This window comes from Phodopus roborovskii, unplaced genomic scaffold (assembly GCF_943737965.1).
Source record: "Phodopus roborovskii unplaced genomic scaffold, PHOROB, whole genome shotgun sequence".
Lineage (NCBI taxonomy): Eukaryota > Metazoa > Chordata > Mammalia > Rodentia > Cricetidae > Phodopus > Phodopus roborovskii.
Genome location: NW_026126517.1, coordinates 39,257,730 through 39,276,839, shown reverse-complemented (window position 1 = coordinate 39,276,839; position 19,110 = coordinate 39,257,730). Strand labels below are relative to the sequence as shown.

The following is a 19,110-nucleotide window of genomic DNA, read 5'->3' as shown; positions in this document are numbered from 1 at the left end:
ACCATGTGCCTTTTGGGGATCAAACTTGAGTTGGCAGCAGAAACCTCCTGGGCCATCTTGGTGTGCTCTGTCTTTAAAATTTTTAACTTTATTTGTGTGTATTCGGCTTGTTTTGAAAACACTTCCTTTTTCTTCAGCACCTTCTGTTGTTTACCATTTTAAGCACCAGTAGTTCTACACAGGGTATGCATATACTTTTGAGTACATCTAAGACCTTACAGAGTGCATTGGAGAAAGCATGATTAATTATGCAGTTCTGGTTAGCTCAAATTCATCACAAATAAATAATAAATAAACAAATAAAGGGTTTTGGAGGTAAAGGAATGGCTTAGCAGTTAAGAACCTGTATGGCTTTATAGGTCGCCCAGGTTTTGTTCCCAGACCAGGGGATCTGATACCCTTTTCTATACTTCATGTGCACATAGCTACAGGCAAATACACACACTAAACAATTTGTAAATATATCTTTTTAAAAGTTGGACTTTTTAGTAGAAGGTAGTCAGTTTCTAGAGATTCGATCTGACTTCTGTCCTGTCCGTGAAGACCTGTTCTCCACTGTGAGAGCTCAGGCATGAGCAGTCAGCTAAGAATGGCTCCCTTTGTTCTGCTGCATGTGTTTCTATCCTTGTCTTCACTGTTGCAACACAGTGATCAGCAGTTCTCCTTAAAATATGATATTTGTCTGTGGCTTTTGACCTATTGGTATCTGGCCATGAGTCTGCCACTTCCCTTAGGTTTCTGTTTGTCTTTTTGCCACTGAACAAGAAACAAGGAAATGAACTCTAAGAAAGGAAAGTGCCTTCCTGATATTTCTAGAATTCTTTAGTAAAACACTCAAAACAATATAATTTTTTTATAGTGTATGAGAAGGCATAAGAGCCTTTAATTTAATGTATTTATCCATAGACTTACAACTCAGAGCTTTAAAAATGTCAGTCTTGGGAAAATATAAGTAAGCAGTGGTACTTCCTGTTAGATTTTTCAGAAATGAAATAACTAACTTATAAATTTAAATTAATAGGATTTATTTTACAAGCTCTGTATAATATATATCTTAGTTCTTTCCTTTCTTAAAATAAAATATCTATCTATCTCTGAAAATTGGAAAGAACAAGAAAAAAAGGCATTTTTAATATAGCTTCTGGTTTTATTTTTACATAAATTGTGATTATATGCTATTAATAATGATTTTTAGTCTTTGGTTTCTTTTAACATTCTAACCAGATGATTTGGTCACAATGAATTTCAAGCATTCCCTATAAATGTTATTTTAGTGCCAATGTATTATTTTATTTGGACTTAATTGTTGGTTGTACATTTTGTTTTTATTTTATTTTTGAGATATGTTTCTCTGTATAGCAATGGCTGTCCTGGAACTCGCTCTATAAACCAGGCTGGCCTTGAACTCTCTAGAGATCCACCTGATTCTGCCTCTGCCTCTGCCTCCCGAGTTCTGGGAAAACATGCACCACCACCACCTGGCTGATTGTACATCTTTATATGTATGGCTTCAGTTTATCAAAAAGACCTTATGAGCAGTTTACAAGTATATAGTATAAAGAAGAAAACTGAATACATATAAAATCACCACCCAGAGATAACTAGTACATGCTTTTACTCACACAGAGAATCTTGTTTTGAGATATCTCTTTTCTTGACCTTCTCAGTTTTTCTGAACTGAGATGTATCTGTGTATTTAAAAATCTCGGGGCCACAGAGTTGGCTCAGTGAGTAAAGGTGCTTGTTACCAAGGCTGACAATCTGAATTCAATCCCCCGGAACCCACATGGTGGAAGTAGACAACCAACTCCTACAAATTGTCTTCATATCTCCATAAATGCACTGTAGTACCTACCTACCCATATAACACACACTAAGTAAATGTTTTTGAAATGTCTTTTCTTTTTCCAAAGTTAGATGACTTTTTATATGAATGTTCCACAGTTTGAGTAACTAATTTTTCCTATTTAGCATTAGGTTTTGAGAACAAATGTAATTTATCTGCTCTACTTTCTTTTCCCCCATATACTACTTATATAAAACATAGGAAAAAAGTATTTTAGAAGTCTTGTTTCTCAATTCTCCACATTTAAACTGCTGTACTTAGGTCAGATTGTTTGTCTAGGTTGTTTATGGAAATACTGAAGTACTGTACAGACTGTGATGAAATACAATTTAAAGAGGACGGCTCATGGGCTCCAATGAGATCGAAAAAGGAAGTTCAGGAAGTTACTGCCTCCTACAACGGAGTTGACGGTGAGTACCTGTTCACAAATCTGTGGTTGCCACTGTAATGTGCCATGACTTTCACAGATATAGACTTTGAACATTCTGAGCTCAGTAATTGTTTGTTAGGTTATTGATGAAATATCCACAAATAGCAGGATTAAACTTTTTTTTTTTTTTTTTTTTTTTTTTTTTTGCCAGCCTTAAGATTTTTATGGTGCTAGCTTTCAGAGTATTCTAAAGTCACTTCTAAAATCCTAGTTTTGAAGCACTACCCTTTTAAAGGATTTTATAGTTTTGGCACAGAGTAGTGAGCGTTGATTTTTTTTTTTCCATCTCTATTTTTTTCTTTTGTTTGTTTTGTTTTTTTAGACAGGGTCTCACTGTGTAGCCCTAGATGGCTTGGAACTCACAAAGATCCACTTGCCTCTGTCTCCCTAGTGCTATGACCAAAGGTGTGCTCCACCACACCCAGCTGCTTTTTTCTTTAAATGTTCATATGTATATGTGGATAGATTTGACTTTTAGTGTTTTGTTGGAAGGAGACAAACTTTTTAAAAATATTAGTATTTCCTAGCTATTTTGAATGCTATATAGATAAGCTATAACATACAATCCTGCTCTAAAATATTTATTCTGAAATGGACATAAAAGATACTTTTTTTTTTTTTTTTTAAAGATCTCTTTGTGTATGTAGCTCTGGCTGTCCTGGAACTCACTATGTAGACCAGGCTGGCCTTGAACTCACAGAATTACTCTGCCTCTAGAGTGCTGGGATTAAAGTCTTACGTCATCACATCCAGCCATAAATACATTTTGTTTATTCTAATTCAAAACTATTTTTTAAAATAATTCATTAACAACCAGTAAGAAGTGGTGGTTTTAAACTTAGTAGAGCAGAGCTACTGTTACAACTCCGGCTACAATAGTGTTGTTACTCTAAACTGATAGTCTGCAAGGACACTGAGAAAATAGGAGACTTGACACATGTCTTGTGCTTTAATCATTCCCACACAGGATGCTTGAGCTCCACACTGGAACATCAGGTGACTTCACACAGCCAGTCCTCAAATAAAAACAAGAAAGTCGAGGTGATTGACCTAACCATAGACAGTTCATCAGATGAAGAGGAGGAAGAGCCCTCTGCCAAGAGGACCTGTCCTTCCCTGTCTCCTACATCACCACTAAATAATAAAGGGTGAGTGCTGCTAGGACCTTTCCAAAAAACTCTCTTCTCTTATGAAAGCTTGTTTGGTAAGTAGTGAAAAGGCTGCCAGATAAACCACTGTGCTTGAGTACAGAATGTAGATTGACTTTTCCCAGGGATATAGCGTTCTTGAGCAATTAGAGTACTGCACTACAAGTGTTTGGATATAATATTCATCATGTTAAGAGATGCTTCTGGCCTAGAAAGATGGCTCAGTGATGAAGAGTTCTTGGTGTTCTTGCAGAGGACCTAAGTTCAGTTCCCAGCACCCACATGCTGACTCACAACTGCCTGTAACTTCAGCTCCAAGGGTCTGATGCCACCTGCTAACCTCCAGGGATGAAGATGCGTACATAAAATTTTTTAAAAGATGGTTCTACTGCATGTAGTAGTTTTGATACATACCAGAATCACCAAGTGTTTTGTTTGCAGTTAACCAGCCCTTTTTAATTTTAAAGACTTGTTTTGTGTCTATGTGTATGGAGGTCAAAAAACAACCTTCAGGAATTGGTTCTCTCTTTCCACCATGTGGGTCCCAGGATCGAATTTAAATCGATAGACTTAATAGCAAGTGCCTGTGCTTGCTGAGCAATGTCACTAACTCTTATTGAACCAATTTTTTTATTAATATTTTAAATAGAATTACTCTTGGACCAGGCGTGGTGATGTACGCCTTTAATCCGGCACTTGGGAGGGCAGAGACAGGTGGATCTCTGAGTTCCAGATCAACCCCATCCCCTCACCCCCAAATGTTCTTTCCCTGAGGCCTCTCCTCTTCATTTGTGGTGTAGCTTTCCTTCCCGAATTTTTGTAAGTCTTTATCCAGGTGTATAGTCTGGTGTATAGCCAGCCGCCTTGCTGGAGTGAGTGCCACTTGACAGACAGTTGAGCCACTAGTTTTCCCCTACTGGCTTTGTTCAGTGTAGACAATACATTTCTACCATTCTGCTGACTTTCATGCTGTCCTTGCACAACCCGGACATCCTTGCCCTTTCCAGGGTATGTGGACAGAACAGTGCATGCCCATCTCAGCTCTCGGGAAAGAGGGCAAGACTGATCTTGTTCTGAATCTGAGGAGGTGATGGAAATGCCTTTCACAGTTGCTGCCTGGGTTAGAAGCCGCAAAGGGATTAGACTTCATTTTGGCATGCTTGTAGGGTTTAGAAAACTAGCTAAAAACTGAAACCTACTTGTTATAAAGTTAACTCAGTTCACTTATAGTAGAAAGCTGAGTGTACCTGAATCATTGAAGCTGCCTGTAGACGTGTGTAAGCACCAGGAGAAGTTTGCAATAACTTCACAGTAGCCCTGTTTTTGAAGACATGTTGCCTTTGTTTCCCAGGAGCCTCCCATCATGCTATACCTTGGAGCTGGAGATTGTAGCACATATTTGTAACCCCATCACTTATAAGGCTGGAGCAGTAGAACTGCCTCTAATTTGGGGCCAGCGTAAACTAGATATCCTATTTAAACAAACAAGCAAACAAACAAAACAGTTGCTGTAACAGTTTCAATGTAGTAAGTGTTCTGAGGAACCTAGAGACCCAGAGAATTATGCTTAGGTGATGCTTAAATCCTATGACACATGACAAACAACAACAAAAATGACCTCAGCTATAGATATCTGCTCTAGAACTAGCCCCCCATAGATAATCAGAAGAAAACTGTATTGTATTTTGTGTCATAAATGCAAAATTTTTATAACAAGTATATAATACTCTAGGGTTAATTGTATGGCAATTTTCATTTTTTTTTTTTTTTTTTGAGACAGGGTTTCTCTGTATTGCTTTGGAGCCTGCCCTCGAACTAGCTCTATAGACCAGGCTGGCCTCGAACTCACGGAGATCCACCTGCCTCTCCCTCCCGAGTGCTTGGATTAAAGGCATTTTCCACCAACGCCCAGCTTATATGGCAATTTTCTACTTTTCAGAATAGTCATATCTGAACTCTGCAATATTTTCACTATCTGAGTATGTTTTTTCATCAGGAAAACTTTGGAGTCTTTAGAAATCTAATATTTCTTCTTTGAATATTTACTTTATAGTTCTTCCCAAAATAGCTCTGTTTGTTACGTTTGGAAAATTTCATTACTTGCATTAACTATTTCCCTGATTTTTGCCCATGATGAATTGAGCCTAGATACAGCTCTGCAAATGCCAGACCTTTCTCTTTGGCAATGTCGATAAAACCTGGATGTCTCTAGCATCTTTAAAAGAATGATTAGATATCACTGTATTAACAACAGCAACCAGCCGCTGGCTAGAACACCAAGCCCTGAAGATCGTTTGCTACTGTGCATTGTAATATGGAAATAAATTTGAGAGCAGTCACAGAATTGAAGGATAGGCTGCCATCCCATGGGTACAAGATAAGCACTTCAGCATCTTGCCAAGTGTTCCATTCAGCCAGAAGTTCCATACAGTTTGCCAGACTGAGATGTTTGTAAAGACCAGCAGTCTTTGCTGTTGCAGTCTCCTGATCATAAACAAAGGACATCGCTAAGAACATGGCATTCTCTGTAGGTGTAAGAGGTTTACATTTCCATTGGATGGAACACTTCTGTGCAGCACCTGAGAGTGTCTTATGCTTAGTATCCCACTCAGAAAAGTGTAGTGCATACTCATAATTAGGATTCTGTTCCAGGAAATCTATCTCTTTTGAAATATTCTGTACCGTTAAAATGTACCCCTACTGCAAGTACTTCATGTGGTGTGCCAGAGGCAAAAGCTAGGGCTGGGGATGTGGTTCATTGGGTAAAGTACTTGCTGTACAAGCATGATGACCTGAATTTAGATCCCCAGATACCATGTAAGCCAGATGCAGTGTCACTTTGGGACACTTTGCCTTGTCTCGCTGCTTCGATTGTCTTCAAAGGCCCTATTATTTAAACTGTACTGATACCCAAGCTAGACATTGGGTAAACCAAAGTTACTACTCAGCATAGTTTACTCTCACCAAGTTCATAAATCTGCTTTTTCCTCAATATTGCTGCATTCCCCTAGTTGTCTCTATTCGTGTTTTCCTTACCAGGGTGTCTTAGGGTTTCTATTGCTGTGATAAAACACCATGATAAAAACAAGTTAGGGAGGAAAGAATTTGGTTTATACTTCTATATCACTGTTCATTGAAGGAAGTCAGGGAATGAACTCAGACAGGGCAGGAACCTGGAGGCAGGAGCTAATGCAGAGGCCATGGAAGGGTGCTGCTTAGTGGTTTGCTCCTGGTGGCTTGCATAGCTTGCTTTCTTATCAATCACTAATTAAGAAAATGCCCTACAGGCTTGCTTACAGCTCAGTCTTATGGAGGCATTTTCTTAATTGAGATTTCCTGCTCTCAGATAACTTTAACTTGTGTCATGTTGACATAAAACTATCCAGCACAAAGGGTATCCCTAGATTTCTCACTACCTACCCTTTCAGGACCTACTTTGAAAGGGCCACCATTTCCTTTGTTGTGGGTACCTTTTACTCATGTTCTATTATAGTTACTCAGTTATGCATTGCTCCTACATTCTTAGAGTGAAGGATGGCAACCTAAGGACTGTATGGACTATGAATGATGATTTCATTGCATCTGATTCCCCTTTCAACCTCTGCAAATATTCCTGCAGGCCAAGTCATTTCTTACCGTTTGTTTGTTTGTTTGTTTGTTTGTTTGTTTGTTTGTTTTTTGGTTTTTTTTGTTATTTGTTTGTTTGGTCTTGTTCTTATTTTTTATTTATCATAAAAAGTGTGACTCATTGTGGGGTATAGTTTCATTTGTTGAACTGTTAGAGTGACTATTATATCTTCTAAACATTTCTGTCCACAGTATTTTAAGTCTTCCTCATCAAGCATCGCCTGTGTCCCGCACCCCCAGCCTTCCTGCTGTAGATACAAGTTACATCAACACTTCCCTCATCCAGGACTACAGGCACCCTTTCCATATGACACCTATGCCTTATGACTTACAAGGTGAGTCTCTGGTCCTTTGCTGCTGTCACACAGGCTGAGGAATGCCTTCACTCTGTGTGGCTGCAGTCTGGGGATGAGGGATATAGGAAGGAAGTGGAGATGGGGAGAAAAATGTCCTGTATCTTAGTGGCACCTTACTCAGCAACCATTACTCACTGCTGTGGGAATCCTGAGGCAGTGGTCTTGAGGAGTTGTGAGCTTCCTAGTATTTCTACAGGCTGTTGGAACTTCCTACATGTGGCCTTCAGTTTGGTGGGGGTGAATGCTGGTTTCTATTCTTTGACTATGGCTTCATGTAACAGTTACTGTGTGTAACCTAGTTGTATTATGAGACATGGTTTTGATAGGTAGCTCTGGTGTTGGCCTGAAGCTCAACAAACTGGTCTCAAACTTGCTGTCATTCTCCTGCCTCTGCCTTCAAAAAGCTAGGATTTTAGGCTTACACCTTCTTGTGGAGGCACTGTGTACCATGGCACACATGTGGAGATCAGAGGATAGCCTACAGGAATTCATTCTCTCCTTCCACTATATGGATTTTAAGGATCAAACTCAGGTCATTCTGTGGTGTCAAGCACCGTTACCCACTGAAACATCTTGCTAGCCCTGTAATACTGATGAATTGACGCTTATTTTTTAAATTTGCTTTTGTGTCCTCTTTCTCTTTCCTTATTTTTTGAGACGGTCTTTCTATGTAGTTCTGATTGACCTCAAACTCACAGATAGCCATTGACAGGTATGCACTGCCATGCCCAGACCTACCCTTTTTTAAGAGAAGTTTGAAATACTAATATATTCATTTATATCTCAAAAAGAATTTCAACTCTGGGTATATCTTTATAACTCAGTGGCTTATGGACTAGTCATTTAGCTTCCCAGAGGCTGGTTTCTCCCAGCAATTTTCTAAACAGCTTTCCTGGCTATTTGCACACATCTATCACTAAGGAGACACATTTTATAAGTTCTCATGTTGTAATCTCTCCTGGTGTGGGTAGGAATGGTTGCCAAAATAATGCATTGCTTATGTACCTCAAGGTTAAACATCAGTATGAGACCCTTACTTTTCTTGTTTGTTATCTAGTGCTAAGTAGAGTAAAACAGTATATGGGTTTGGCTGGGTCTGCCTGCAGCCAGGAATCAGGAATGACCTTTTCTGTGATGCTACTATACACTTGTTTTTAAAGACAGGTCTCTTTGTGTAGCAGATCCACCTGTCTCTGCTTCCTAAATGCTGGGATTAAAGGCATGCACCATCATGCCTGGCCATACAGTCATACTTGGGTTTTAACCTGGGCTAGATGATGGGAAGTGAACAGATTTGAGAAAGAGAACAAAAAGCTTTGCTACAATTTGTGTGACCTCTTAAAGTTTTACCTGTAAAAGCAAACCCAAAGTAATGAAAGACCCTAAGAGGCAATCATGTAGAGGAAATTAGAGTTCAATGAGTAAGAGTGCTTGCCAAATATGCATGAAGCAGTACCAGATAAACTGAAAATGGTGCTGTGTGCCTGTAATCCCAGCACTCAGAGGTGAGGACATGATTAAATTCAAAGTCAAGCCAGGCATGGCAGTGCACACCTTTAATCCCAGCATTTGGGAGGAAGAGGCAGGTGGTTCTCGGTGAGTTCAAGGCCAGCCTGGTCTACAAATCAAGTTTCAGGATAGCCAGGGCTCAGTAAGACAAAGAAACTCTTTCTCAAAAACCCAACACCCTTCCCCCCCAAAAAAAGAAGTTCAAAGTCAATATATGTTGTGGCCATCCTGCACTATATGAGATTCTAAATAAATAAATAAATGTATGCTTGTGAAAAATCATTAAAATCAAGATATTTGATGTCATCTTAGCTGCCCTGGAAGTTTCTGTGTAGATCAGGCTAGCCTCTTACTCAAAGATCTGCTTTCCTCTGCCTCTGTAAATGCTGGGATCAAAGGTATGCACCATATGTCCAGCACTCCTTATGTTTAAATATGAATCCAGAGTGCTTAGAGCGTAAGATTTAAATGCTGGGATATTTAGAAAGGTTTGCTTTTCTGTTTGTTTGCCTCCAAGCTAAGTTTTTTTTTTATTCTTTCCACAGGATTAGATTTCTTTCCTTTTTTATCAGGAGACAATCAGGTAAGTTAATGTGAAAACAATCTATTTCTTTAATTGTATATTAAAATATCTAAAAGTATAGTACACAGCCAGAAGAAAGAATAAATTTCATTGGGAAGAGAGGTAGATGTGACCAGACTTGCTCTGGCTGTAATATTTAAATAAAAGCCATCATTCATCACCACTGTCCACCCCCAGTAGAGGATAAAAGCAGTGTCTGCATGTTGATTTCTCTGTACTGCTGTATAAAGACACAGGGCAGTGGACCACATGACTGATAGATTTCAGTCTTGGCCACATGTGTGTGAGTATCCTGTTGCCCAGGAAGTCATAGCTGTTATAGTCTGTGGTGCTATTGCATTGCCAGTTGTATGTCTAAATCCAACAGTTGTGTGAATCCATAAGTACTAGATAGTGATTGCAAATGATAGTTGATTTTCAGTTGTACAGTGTGCTGTGCTTCCTCACACTATGTTTACTGAAGCTTTAAGTACTTCCTCTGCTCCCATGTTTGTCTCAAGCTCATGTTGCTTTAATCATCTCAGATCCTAAATGTACAAAATGAGTTGCTAAAAGGTCACATCTAGTGACCTAGAAACAAAATTAAATCATCAAGTATGGAAGGAGAAAGTCAGTGATTATTACTCGCCAGTGAGGCTATCCCTTTGTACTAGAGCTACAGACTTGAAGAGCAAGAACAAAGTGACAGAGGTCCCATCAAAAACAGCAAGGCAAACACAGATACAGAAAGGCCTACTTTGGCCATAGAGAAATGGCTAAGAGCATGGATTAAGGGCAGGATGCAGAAGCACATTCCACTCCATACTGTGGCTATCATCGCTAAAGCAGTGATCCAGCCCTGTTCAGATGCCTGCCTGAGTTTCCTGCCAGCAAACTAGAGCACTGATTGGAGATCAGCAAACTTTGAAAAATGTTGTTCATTGGTGATGGTACATCCTCCTTCATCCCAGTACCACAGTGGTGTTCTTGTTCCAATACTATGTCTCTGACCCAACCAATAGAAATCAATAGAAATAGAACAAGATTTTTTTTTTTTTTTGAGGATTTCCTACATAAGTATACTATATTTACATTATTTCAAACCATTCCTTTCCCTCCTCCAGCTCTTATATAGCCCCTCTCTGTATATATATGTTTTATTACTGCTCTATGCATGGGTATATGTGTGTGACACAGCATGTGTTTGGAAGTCAAAGGACAGATTCAGTTCTCTCCACCTCTGTATGGGTTCCAGTCATTGAACTCCAGTGCTCAAGCTATACATCAAGCACTTTTATCTCCTGAGCTGTCTTGCTGGCTGATCAAGGAGATTTAGTGGCCTTTGGGGCCCACTGGCTGAGTAGGACCTTTGTCCAGGGTAATAGTGCTACAGGAACACTGAGGAGACATGCCTGTGAATGTGGATAGATGGCAGCGCCAGTGCTGTGCCGTAGCCTTGTTTCAGCTTGGGATGATATAACTGAGAACTGATGGCATCTGGAGGAAATGCTCCAGAGATTACTACTGATTGCAGGAGATTTGCCTTTGATGAGGAGGTTGCAAAGCAATATAATTGTGGTGGCAGGTAACTCCAAGATGGTATGTGTAAACACTGAAGAGCCCTAGAGAGGTTCCTGAGGAAACTGTTGTGGAAGCCTTGGAACTGAAAAGCAGGCAAGAGAAAGGGGAACTTCAGGAGACAGAAGGATCCCCTAAGAAGTTTCATAAAGGAGCTAGCAGAACTTCTACAGACATCAGCAGTCCCCTTCAGATGCTTGAGAACATGAACGTCAGAGGAGGGAGTGTTTGTGATGCACTTTTCACAAGTGCATCTCGGATGGAAAGGAACAGACCAAGCAAAGCACCACAGCATGATTCTGAAAGATGGTACCTGATTAGGATGAGCTCTAGTGGGTCATCGGAGGGATCCAGAAGCAGGCATTGCCCCTGCACTGAAAACCTTCTAGGAAACAACCTATGGCTAGAAGACAGTGATACTGACTCCTGGTAGGCCTGGGTAGACCTAGGAGTAAATGTATATTTTTGTCTTGCTTTTTTGCAAAATACATAATTAGATCTCTTAGAATATAGATATGAAAGAATATTTTTGCACAGCCATAAGTCTATTCATGTTTTAAGTGTTATAAAAAATAAAGTAGTTGGGAGGGCTCTGAAGATCTGTAGGCAGTTAATGTTTAGTCGGGGAGATGTTTTGTCTTCAGTAGTTAGCCACTGGTAAGTTGTCCATGTTCTGTAAGCAGCACTGAGTAACTAACTCACTGGGATACACACATTAGAAGTAGGCTTTTGAGAAGAGGAAGGGATCAGCTAGATGGATGGAGGAATAGGAGAAAGTAGTAGAGAGTAATTATGATCAAAAGACATTATATACATGTGTGTTATAATAAAACTCATTATTGTGTATAATTTGTCCATGTTATAAAATCTTTTAAAAATGAAAAAGTTTAAAAACAGTAAAATTGTTATATAACTGTAGTTAAAGAAAAGGGCAAGCTTTGGGGTTTTTTGTTTGTTTTTTGGGTTTGTTTGTTTGTTTATTTTGTTTTTAATAAATGTGGAGTAGCCTAAGCTAGAGTGTTGGTAAATCCCACAGTAGTATGCAGATAATGTCCTCAGCCACTCAGCAGCAGCCCCTGACCCAGAGAGACTTGCAACCCCACATACCCCACTCTGGGGGGTGCCCCACACACGTGTGACTTTGTTTATCTTTTACAGCAAGTTCTCCCTGCCTTTTCCAGCCCTGACATGTTCGTGTGCACAAACACTGTGTCTAGTGCCTGTAGTGCTGAGAGCAGTGACAGGCTGCACAAAGCCACAGCCTGGGTATGAGAGCAGCTGAGCTTCTTCGTGACGCAGTTCTCTGGATGAACTTGTCAATGCGGGGTGTATCTTGAGAGGGGCAGCTGCCCTCCTTCCTGCTGCTTCTGAACATCTCAGAAATAGAGTTTTAAGAACTGCATGCAGTCCAAACTAAAACACACATACAACACAATCAAAAATGTTATTCCAGTTTCAGATACCATGCCAAAGCGCTCTCAGTATCAGTGACCAGTCATTTCACTGCAGAATGTGTTGTCACTTGAGGAGCCAGACACTCGGGATATGCTAACTTGGGACTTGCTCTGCTGAGAAGAGTACAGAGGTGCATCTGATTGTAACGAGAGTGTTTTGTCTCTGGTCCCTCCTAGCATTACAACACCTCCCTGCTTGCTGCTGCCGCAGCGGCAGTCTCAGATGACCAGGACCTCCTGCACTCCTCCCGCTTTTTCCCGTATACCTCCTCGCAGATGTTTCTCGATCAGCTAAGTGCTGGAGGAAGCACTTCTTTGCCAGCCACCAACGGAAGCAGTAGTGGCAGCAACAGCAGCCTTGTGTCTTCCAACAGTCTGAGAGAGAGCCATGGTCATGGCGTGGCCAGCAGGAGCAACGCAGACACGGCGTCCATCTTTGGCATCATACCAGACATTATCTCGTTGGACTGACGCCCTCACCCTGTTGCTCCCACCCTGTCCCAGATTCAATGACTTGGCAGAAGAGAACTCTGTGCTCTGTTTTACCTTATCCTGTTTAGAAAAGTACACAAGCGTGGTTTTTTTTTTTTTTTCCTTTTTTTAGGGAAAAAAAATTAAAAGAAATGTACAGAGAACAAAACTATATTTTCAGTTTTACTTTTGTATATAAATCTAAGACTGCCTGTCTGATAAAATACTTGTTTAAAAAAAAAAAGGAAGGAAAGAAAGAAAAGAAAAGAAAAGAAAAACAAGCACCCACAAACCTCCTTCAGTTCATTTTTTCTGGATTCTGAAGACTGCACCATTTGTCCTATGGTTTGGGTTTTTATTTTACTTCAATGGCATTATCTTACTTGCAATAACAGAAACAGAATTGCATGTATGAAGTTTTAAATTGTGGGCTTTGTTGTGGGGAGGGGGTTGGGATAGTTTTGATTTTCATTTTTTAAAAGCAACAGACTTGGATTCTGTTTGTGTATGTGTGGATTTTACCAGCCTTAAGTTATAAATCTCACCTGTTCCACTGCATTCCCTTTGTTTTCAGGACATAGCTCGTGGGTATGTGTGTTTTCGGTGTGTGCCTGTGTGTACTGTTCTGTCATCACTGTCCCTTCTCCTCCTGAGTTGGCATTTAGTTAATATCAGTTGCCTGCTTCTTTCAAAGTGCTGCAGAAGTCTTGAACTCTGACGTGAGCATCTTTCTCAGCTCTCCCAATGCATGTTCTCCATCACAGGTTCTCTATGATCTGCTGTGCATCCCCTAAGAGTGTGTTTCCTAGAAGGGCTGGAGCAAAAGCTGCCTGGATACGCAGTCTGAGGGCAGGCCCGTAAACGACACACACTTGTGTTGACTCTGAATCTGAATTGCCAGTGTTTCATATGAAAGCCAAGGCTGTGAACCCCTGCAATTTTACCACAGGGTAACAAGTTCTCCTTGAGAATCTTCATACCAAAGTGAGATATGAAAGAGCTCTGGAAGCCCCAGAGAGTGCCATGTGCAGCTGGCAGAGGACATTGTTCCACCTCAGAAGTCAGTTACCCTAAAGTTGACAGTACAGTGCAGCCACATGTGGACCCGTAGCAAATCTCTTAGATCAACAGTTTGAAACTCAAAACCTACCTTAGTTACTTTGCTTCTTTGGGTCTGAGTATACTTCCGTTCTTAGCCTTCCTTATTTTTTACTCACCTTTTAATAACAAGCATGACATAGGAAGCCATTTTTTAATTCAAGAATCAATCGGTCTTGTCTACCCTCAATAGCAGAATATGTAAATATATTAAGATTTCTTCAGGAGATGATTAAGGGTCAAAGGAAGGAGAAAGTGCTCTCATACTCAGAATCATCAGAAAAGACAAAGTACTCTTACAGCGGAAGAGAGATGGCTGCTGATGGAGGGTGCAGGGTTATCACAGAGAGGACGGGGCACACCATCTCCAGTTCCAAGACCGGCTTCTTGTGTTATAACTTCATGTTCTCAGAGGTGAAGGGCCCCCTTTGTGTATAGTAAACTTGTTTTCAAACCTTACATCAGTAACAGAAGAACCTATATTAATCCAGGTAGAGGTCAAGATGGCTGTATCTTCAGTTGTATGATAAATGGTTCACATGACAGTGTGGCATCTAAAAATGATAGCTGTTTTTTATAGCATCTCTGCTACTAAACTGTCAACTTGAATTTTGAAAAAAGTCGGTGTTGATATGTATATGTATGTGTGTATATGTGTATTTATAAACAAGTGTGTGTGTGTGTAACATTGTCTTCCCCTGCGCATGTGCGTTCCACACAGAAACGGCTGTGTTAGAGTCACAAAACAATCTGCAATAAAACAAGGCATTTGTTGTCAGTTCAAACCAGATATGGTTACGTTGTTAAATTCATCTGGTGTGGTGAGTAACATGGTCATTTTTTTCATTGCTGTATTAATTTAGGCTTTTTTTCAGATAAGGTCTTAATTTGTGTCTAAATTGGGGTTAGAGTAGGAATCACTAAAATTGTGGGTATTTCTGTTAACATTACAATAGGAAACATTTTTATTATTTCAACTATCTGAGGTAAAATGAATAGTTTTCCTCATTCTTGGATTTTTTAAAACTTGTTAGTGGTTTTAGGAATCTGATCAGTTTTTAGTTTTTGTGTCTGATGCTGAATTAAGAACTTACAAACAATCAATCCAGTTGAAAACCCAGCCCTCTACATTCTTCAGCCCAGTTGTGGAGGGGTCGCTTTCCTTCCATGTCCTGCACCGCACCAACCTAAGGGGAGAATGGATAACAGGGAGAAATATATGTCCTGTGTCTTTGGCCATGTCCCCATGGGAGAATGAACCATTAGTTGTCGGTGTATTTTAGTTCCTTCCATATAGTAAAGAGACCATTTCTTCGGTTGTTGACTTCCTAAAACATTACATATGGTTAAGATCAGTCAGAGACTTTCACAACCCTTAATACTTCTAGTCATGTACTACTTTATCTGACATTTACAAGAAAATCACATGCCCACTCTGTCTGTTTTTGTTTTTCCTTAGCTCACCCTCACTCTACAGCTCTGCCAACCTTGATAGGCTGTGGACAAATATTGTTCTCGGCATCTTTCTGCAAGATGCTGGAAATCCCCCCCCTTCCTTTTTCTTTCTGGCATGCACACATGTGCTCTGTGCAGTACCGTGTGTGTGCTTCTGTTCATCTGTAAGCACACATCATCGATAAAAGTAGGTTCAACTAGCAGGGTGGAGGTGGCTTTTACTATGTGGGCATTACTGGACATATTTTTTAAGATGAAACTTAACCTATCACACTTGGTTGACCAATTCATTGTGAGTATTAAAGCTTTTCCATTGTTAGTTTAGATACTCAACTACATTACTGACTTAATAATCACCTAGTCTTGAAAAATGTGGGGAGTGTTTTGGCCAATTTTCCTTTGAGGACAAGTGTGTGAAACTGAATGAAAATATGCCCCAATTGCAAATGGATAAATGTAGAAAGAACCTAGTTTTTAAAGCAATTTGAATTTTAAATACATAGAACTTTCAGGATCTTCAGGACTCTTAAAAGCACATTTGAATTTATTTTGGTAAGAACTTTGTTTTATGGACACACATTGCATTCTGTTTGGTTTGTTTTTGTTTGTTTGTTTGTTTTTAATTAAACACAAAGTGTAGATTTCAAAGAGGGAGGGAGAATAGCTGGTGGTCCCAGAGTGTGCTGCTGTTGTTTTATTAACAAAGGGGAAATGTATATAAATAGATAAAAGTTACCATAAATTCCATGAACTTAAATCTGTGATTCATTGCCTTAAAACTTTCTCTCTTAGAATTTCCATACCGCATGCCAAACCAGTAAAATGGCTTTTAAAACTGTATAGTAAACCAATGTCAGTTTGTATAAAAGTACCAAGTGAAAATATTTATTACATGCATTGGAGAAAAGTTGTTTCCCTATTGAATGTTACCTGTTTATGTAGAGCTCTTTAGATGTAATAAAAGAAAAGCCTTCAGTTAATTTGTGTTCTGTAAAATACTACTATTACGTCTTTAGGGGAACAATCCCCATAAGAAAAATGCTGTTGCAGCGTTCTCCCAGGGCCCCTGTTAAGCCAGAGGTTTCAAAGCATGACAAGTAACTGATACCTCCACATCATGCTTTGAAGTCATTTCTTAATGGAATATAGCTAGCTCTGTAATGAACCACAGTACCTTAATTTTTTTTTTAAGATTTATTTATCATGTATATACTTCTACCTGCATGTCAGAAGAGGGCACCAAATCTCATATCATTATAGATGGTTGTGAGCCCCGTGTGGTTGCTGGGAGTTGGACTCAGGACCTCTGGAAGAGCAGTTAGTGCTCTTAACCTCTGAGCCATCTCTCCAGACCCCTTAAAGATACTTGTTGTCTATCTGCCCTCTAAACACCTGGGCCCTCCACTCTTTATGGTGAGCAACCTAGCTGCTACGTGACCCTGTTGGAGTTTGAGGGATACACAAGTGGGGACCCTGAAGCAACAGCCTTCCCTCATGTGGCTGTGTAAATTGGACTTCAGGAGTTTTAGCTCACTGTGCCAGCATGTCTAGACAGTGAGTGGAGACGAGCTGCCCAGGTTATGTAGACCACCCATTAGCCATGTGTTCTTTGCAAGCTGGACTGGAGAATCCACCCAGCCAAATGAGATTCAGGAAGCATGCTTTAAAACTAAACAAGAGGGCGGGACACAGTGGTGCACACCTTTAATCCCAACACTTGGGAGGCAGAGGCAGGCAGATCTCTGTGGGTTTGAGTCTAGCCTGGGCTACACAGAGAGACCCTGTCTACATTGAAACACTGTCTCAAAAAAAGCCAAGGGTCAGGGCTACACTGGCAGGCTGGAGGTGTTTGGCAGAGTGCTTGCCTGGCATGCTCAAGGGACTGAACTTAATCCCCAGCCGCAAATAAAAGAGGCATAGTAGTGTATACCTGTGACCTCAGCACTCAGGAGCTGAAGGCAGAGGGATCAGAAGTTCAAGGGCATCCTCTACAAATTTGAGATACCCTGTCTTTAAAAAAAAAAAAAAAAAAGAAAAGAAAAGAAAAGGAAGTCAACAGACATCAGAACCCAGTGGGGAAATACCTCTTCTATAAGCATCCAGACTTTTCCTCACCCTGTCCCACATACAACATTAACAACAGAGCACCTGTCAGGTATTTGGTTTTATAGACTGGTGAGCAGAGGTGTTGGGTCTGGAAATTTCCCATCTGCCAGGGAAATACAGCCTTCTCTTTGGAGGTGTAGCTCCCCCAGGAGGATTTGCCATGGGAGTCATGAAGAATTTTACCATGTGTTGCTCTTGCTTTCTCTGCCATGTTTCAGGTTCCCTAGAACATCCCAGAATTCTTCACTTTTCATCTTTGAGTTTCCTAGACAGACTTTTGCTTTGATATTATGTTGGCCACAAACCAAAACCCTCTTTGAAGGGGTGTGCCACTATTATCCAGCCTATTTTTTGTATTAAAGAAATCTGCCAGGTTGTCTATAATGAAGCTACTCAGAGAACACATAGTGTCTACTCTCAGGAAAATGAGGCCATCCTTTCTCAGTTCTTCTGTTTGGTTAGTCTGAGCCATAATAGCATATGTGAGGTAGCTGAATTAAGACTACTACTGTTTGGTCCCCTGGAGTATTCCCAGAGCTTAGCCCTTAGTAAATGATGTGTATCTGATCAAACTTCCCAAGAGACACTGTAACTGTATCCTGATACGTCTCTCTGCCTTCGCTAAGGAACAAAGCCACAGCCAGTCCTGACACAAAAGAATGAAAGTCTTCATGTTCACAGGTCTGCACCCAATCTATGCTTGTGTGTCACATGGGGACCTCTGGGTGAGGGCCTCTCAGATTCTGGACATGGCCTGGGATATCCCCTTAGAGTTCTGTTAGTCATGATCCCCCCTGTCACTTGAGCAGACCATCCTAGTTCCTGGAACCTAACAGTGGCCCAGCTTCAGCAAATTCTTCCAAGGAGTATGACTCCTGCCTAACTCTGCAAGGCCTCCGAAGGGACCAGACTTCCCGCTTCCTTTGGTGTGGAATGTAAAGTTGGACCACTTCCCACTACTGAACTGATCCTATACTTACCACTCTAATGTGTGTTTCCACTTTATACCTCTTTATGAAAGAGCTCCCTGCACTTCGTGTAGCTGGTCATATGGAAATGAGGGTTTATCAGTGGGATTATAGAACTGTAAGAAATTGTGTGCCTTTGTGCTTGTTGCTCAGTGTCCGTGTGCACACTGCTTTTCGCTCTGTGTGTGTCTATCTGTGCTCATTGCTCTCTGTCCATGCATGTACACACACTCTGCTTATTGCTGGTTTCTAGCCAGCCCTAGTTATATCTTAGAAATGCTGAAGGTGGTTCTTGTATCCAAAAGCAGGCTGATCTTCTGGCAGACTGTTCTTTTGGAAAAATGCTACCATGGAAATGCCAATTCCACATGTTCCCAAATTGCCAACCATTTTCCAGTCATGGTCTTTATCCTTGTGAGAGCCAAAGGCTTTGAGAAGGACAAGGGTGTGCCCAAAGTGAGGGTAATGAAGTTGCAGAGCCAGCGCTGGTACACAAGCCTGA

The 19,110-nt window shown here is 40.5% G+C and overlaps 1 protein-coding gene across 2 annotated transcripts in view; it reads left to right on the top strand.

Moving 5' to 3' along the window:
* Pias1 (protein inhibitor of activated STAT 1) overlaps positions 1 to 16,514 on the top strand; it is a 111,645-nt gene extending 95,131 nt beyond the window's left edge. Inside the window, exons 10-14 of one of the 2 annotated variants that reach the window (XM_051197711.1) lie at positions 2,126 to 2,256; positions 3,244 to 3,424; positions 7,244 to 7,386; positions 9,462 to 9,499; positions 12,688 to 16,514. In XM_051197711.1, coding sequence (XP_051053668.1) covers positions 2,126 to 2,256; positions 3,244 to 3,424; positions 7,244 to 7,386; positions 9,462 to 9,499; positions 12,688 to 12,981 — 787 coding nt within the window. In that variant the 3' untranslated portion in view covers positions 12,982 to 16,514. The other variant, XM_051197713.1, reaches the window with a different exon arrangement.
* The last annotated feature ends 2,596 nt before the right edge of the window (positions 16,515 to 19,110 follow it).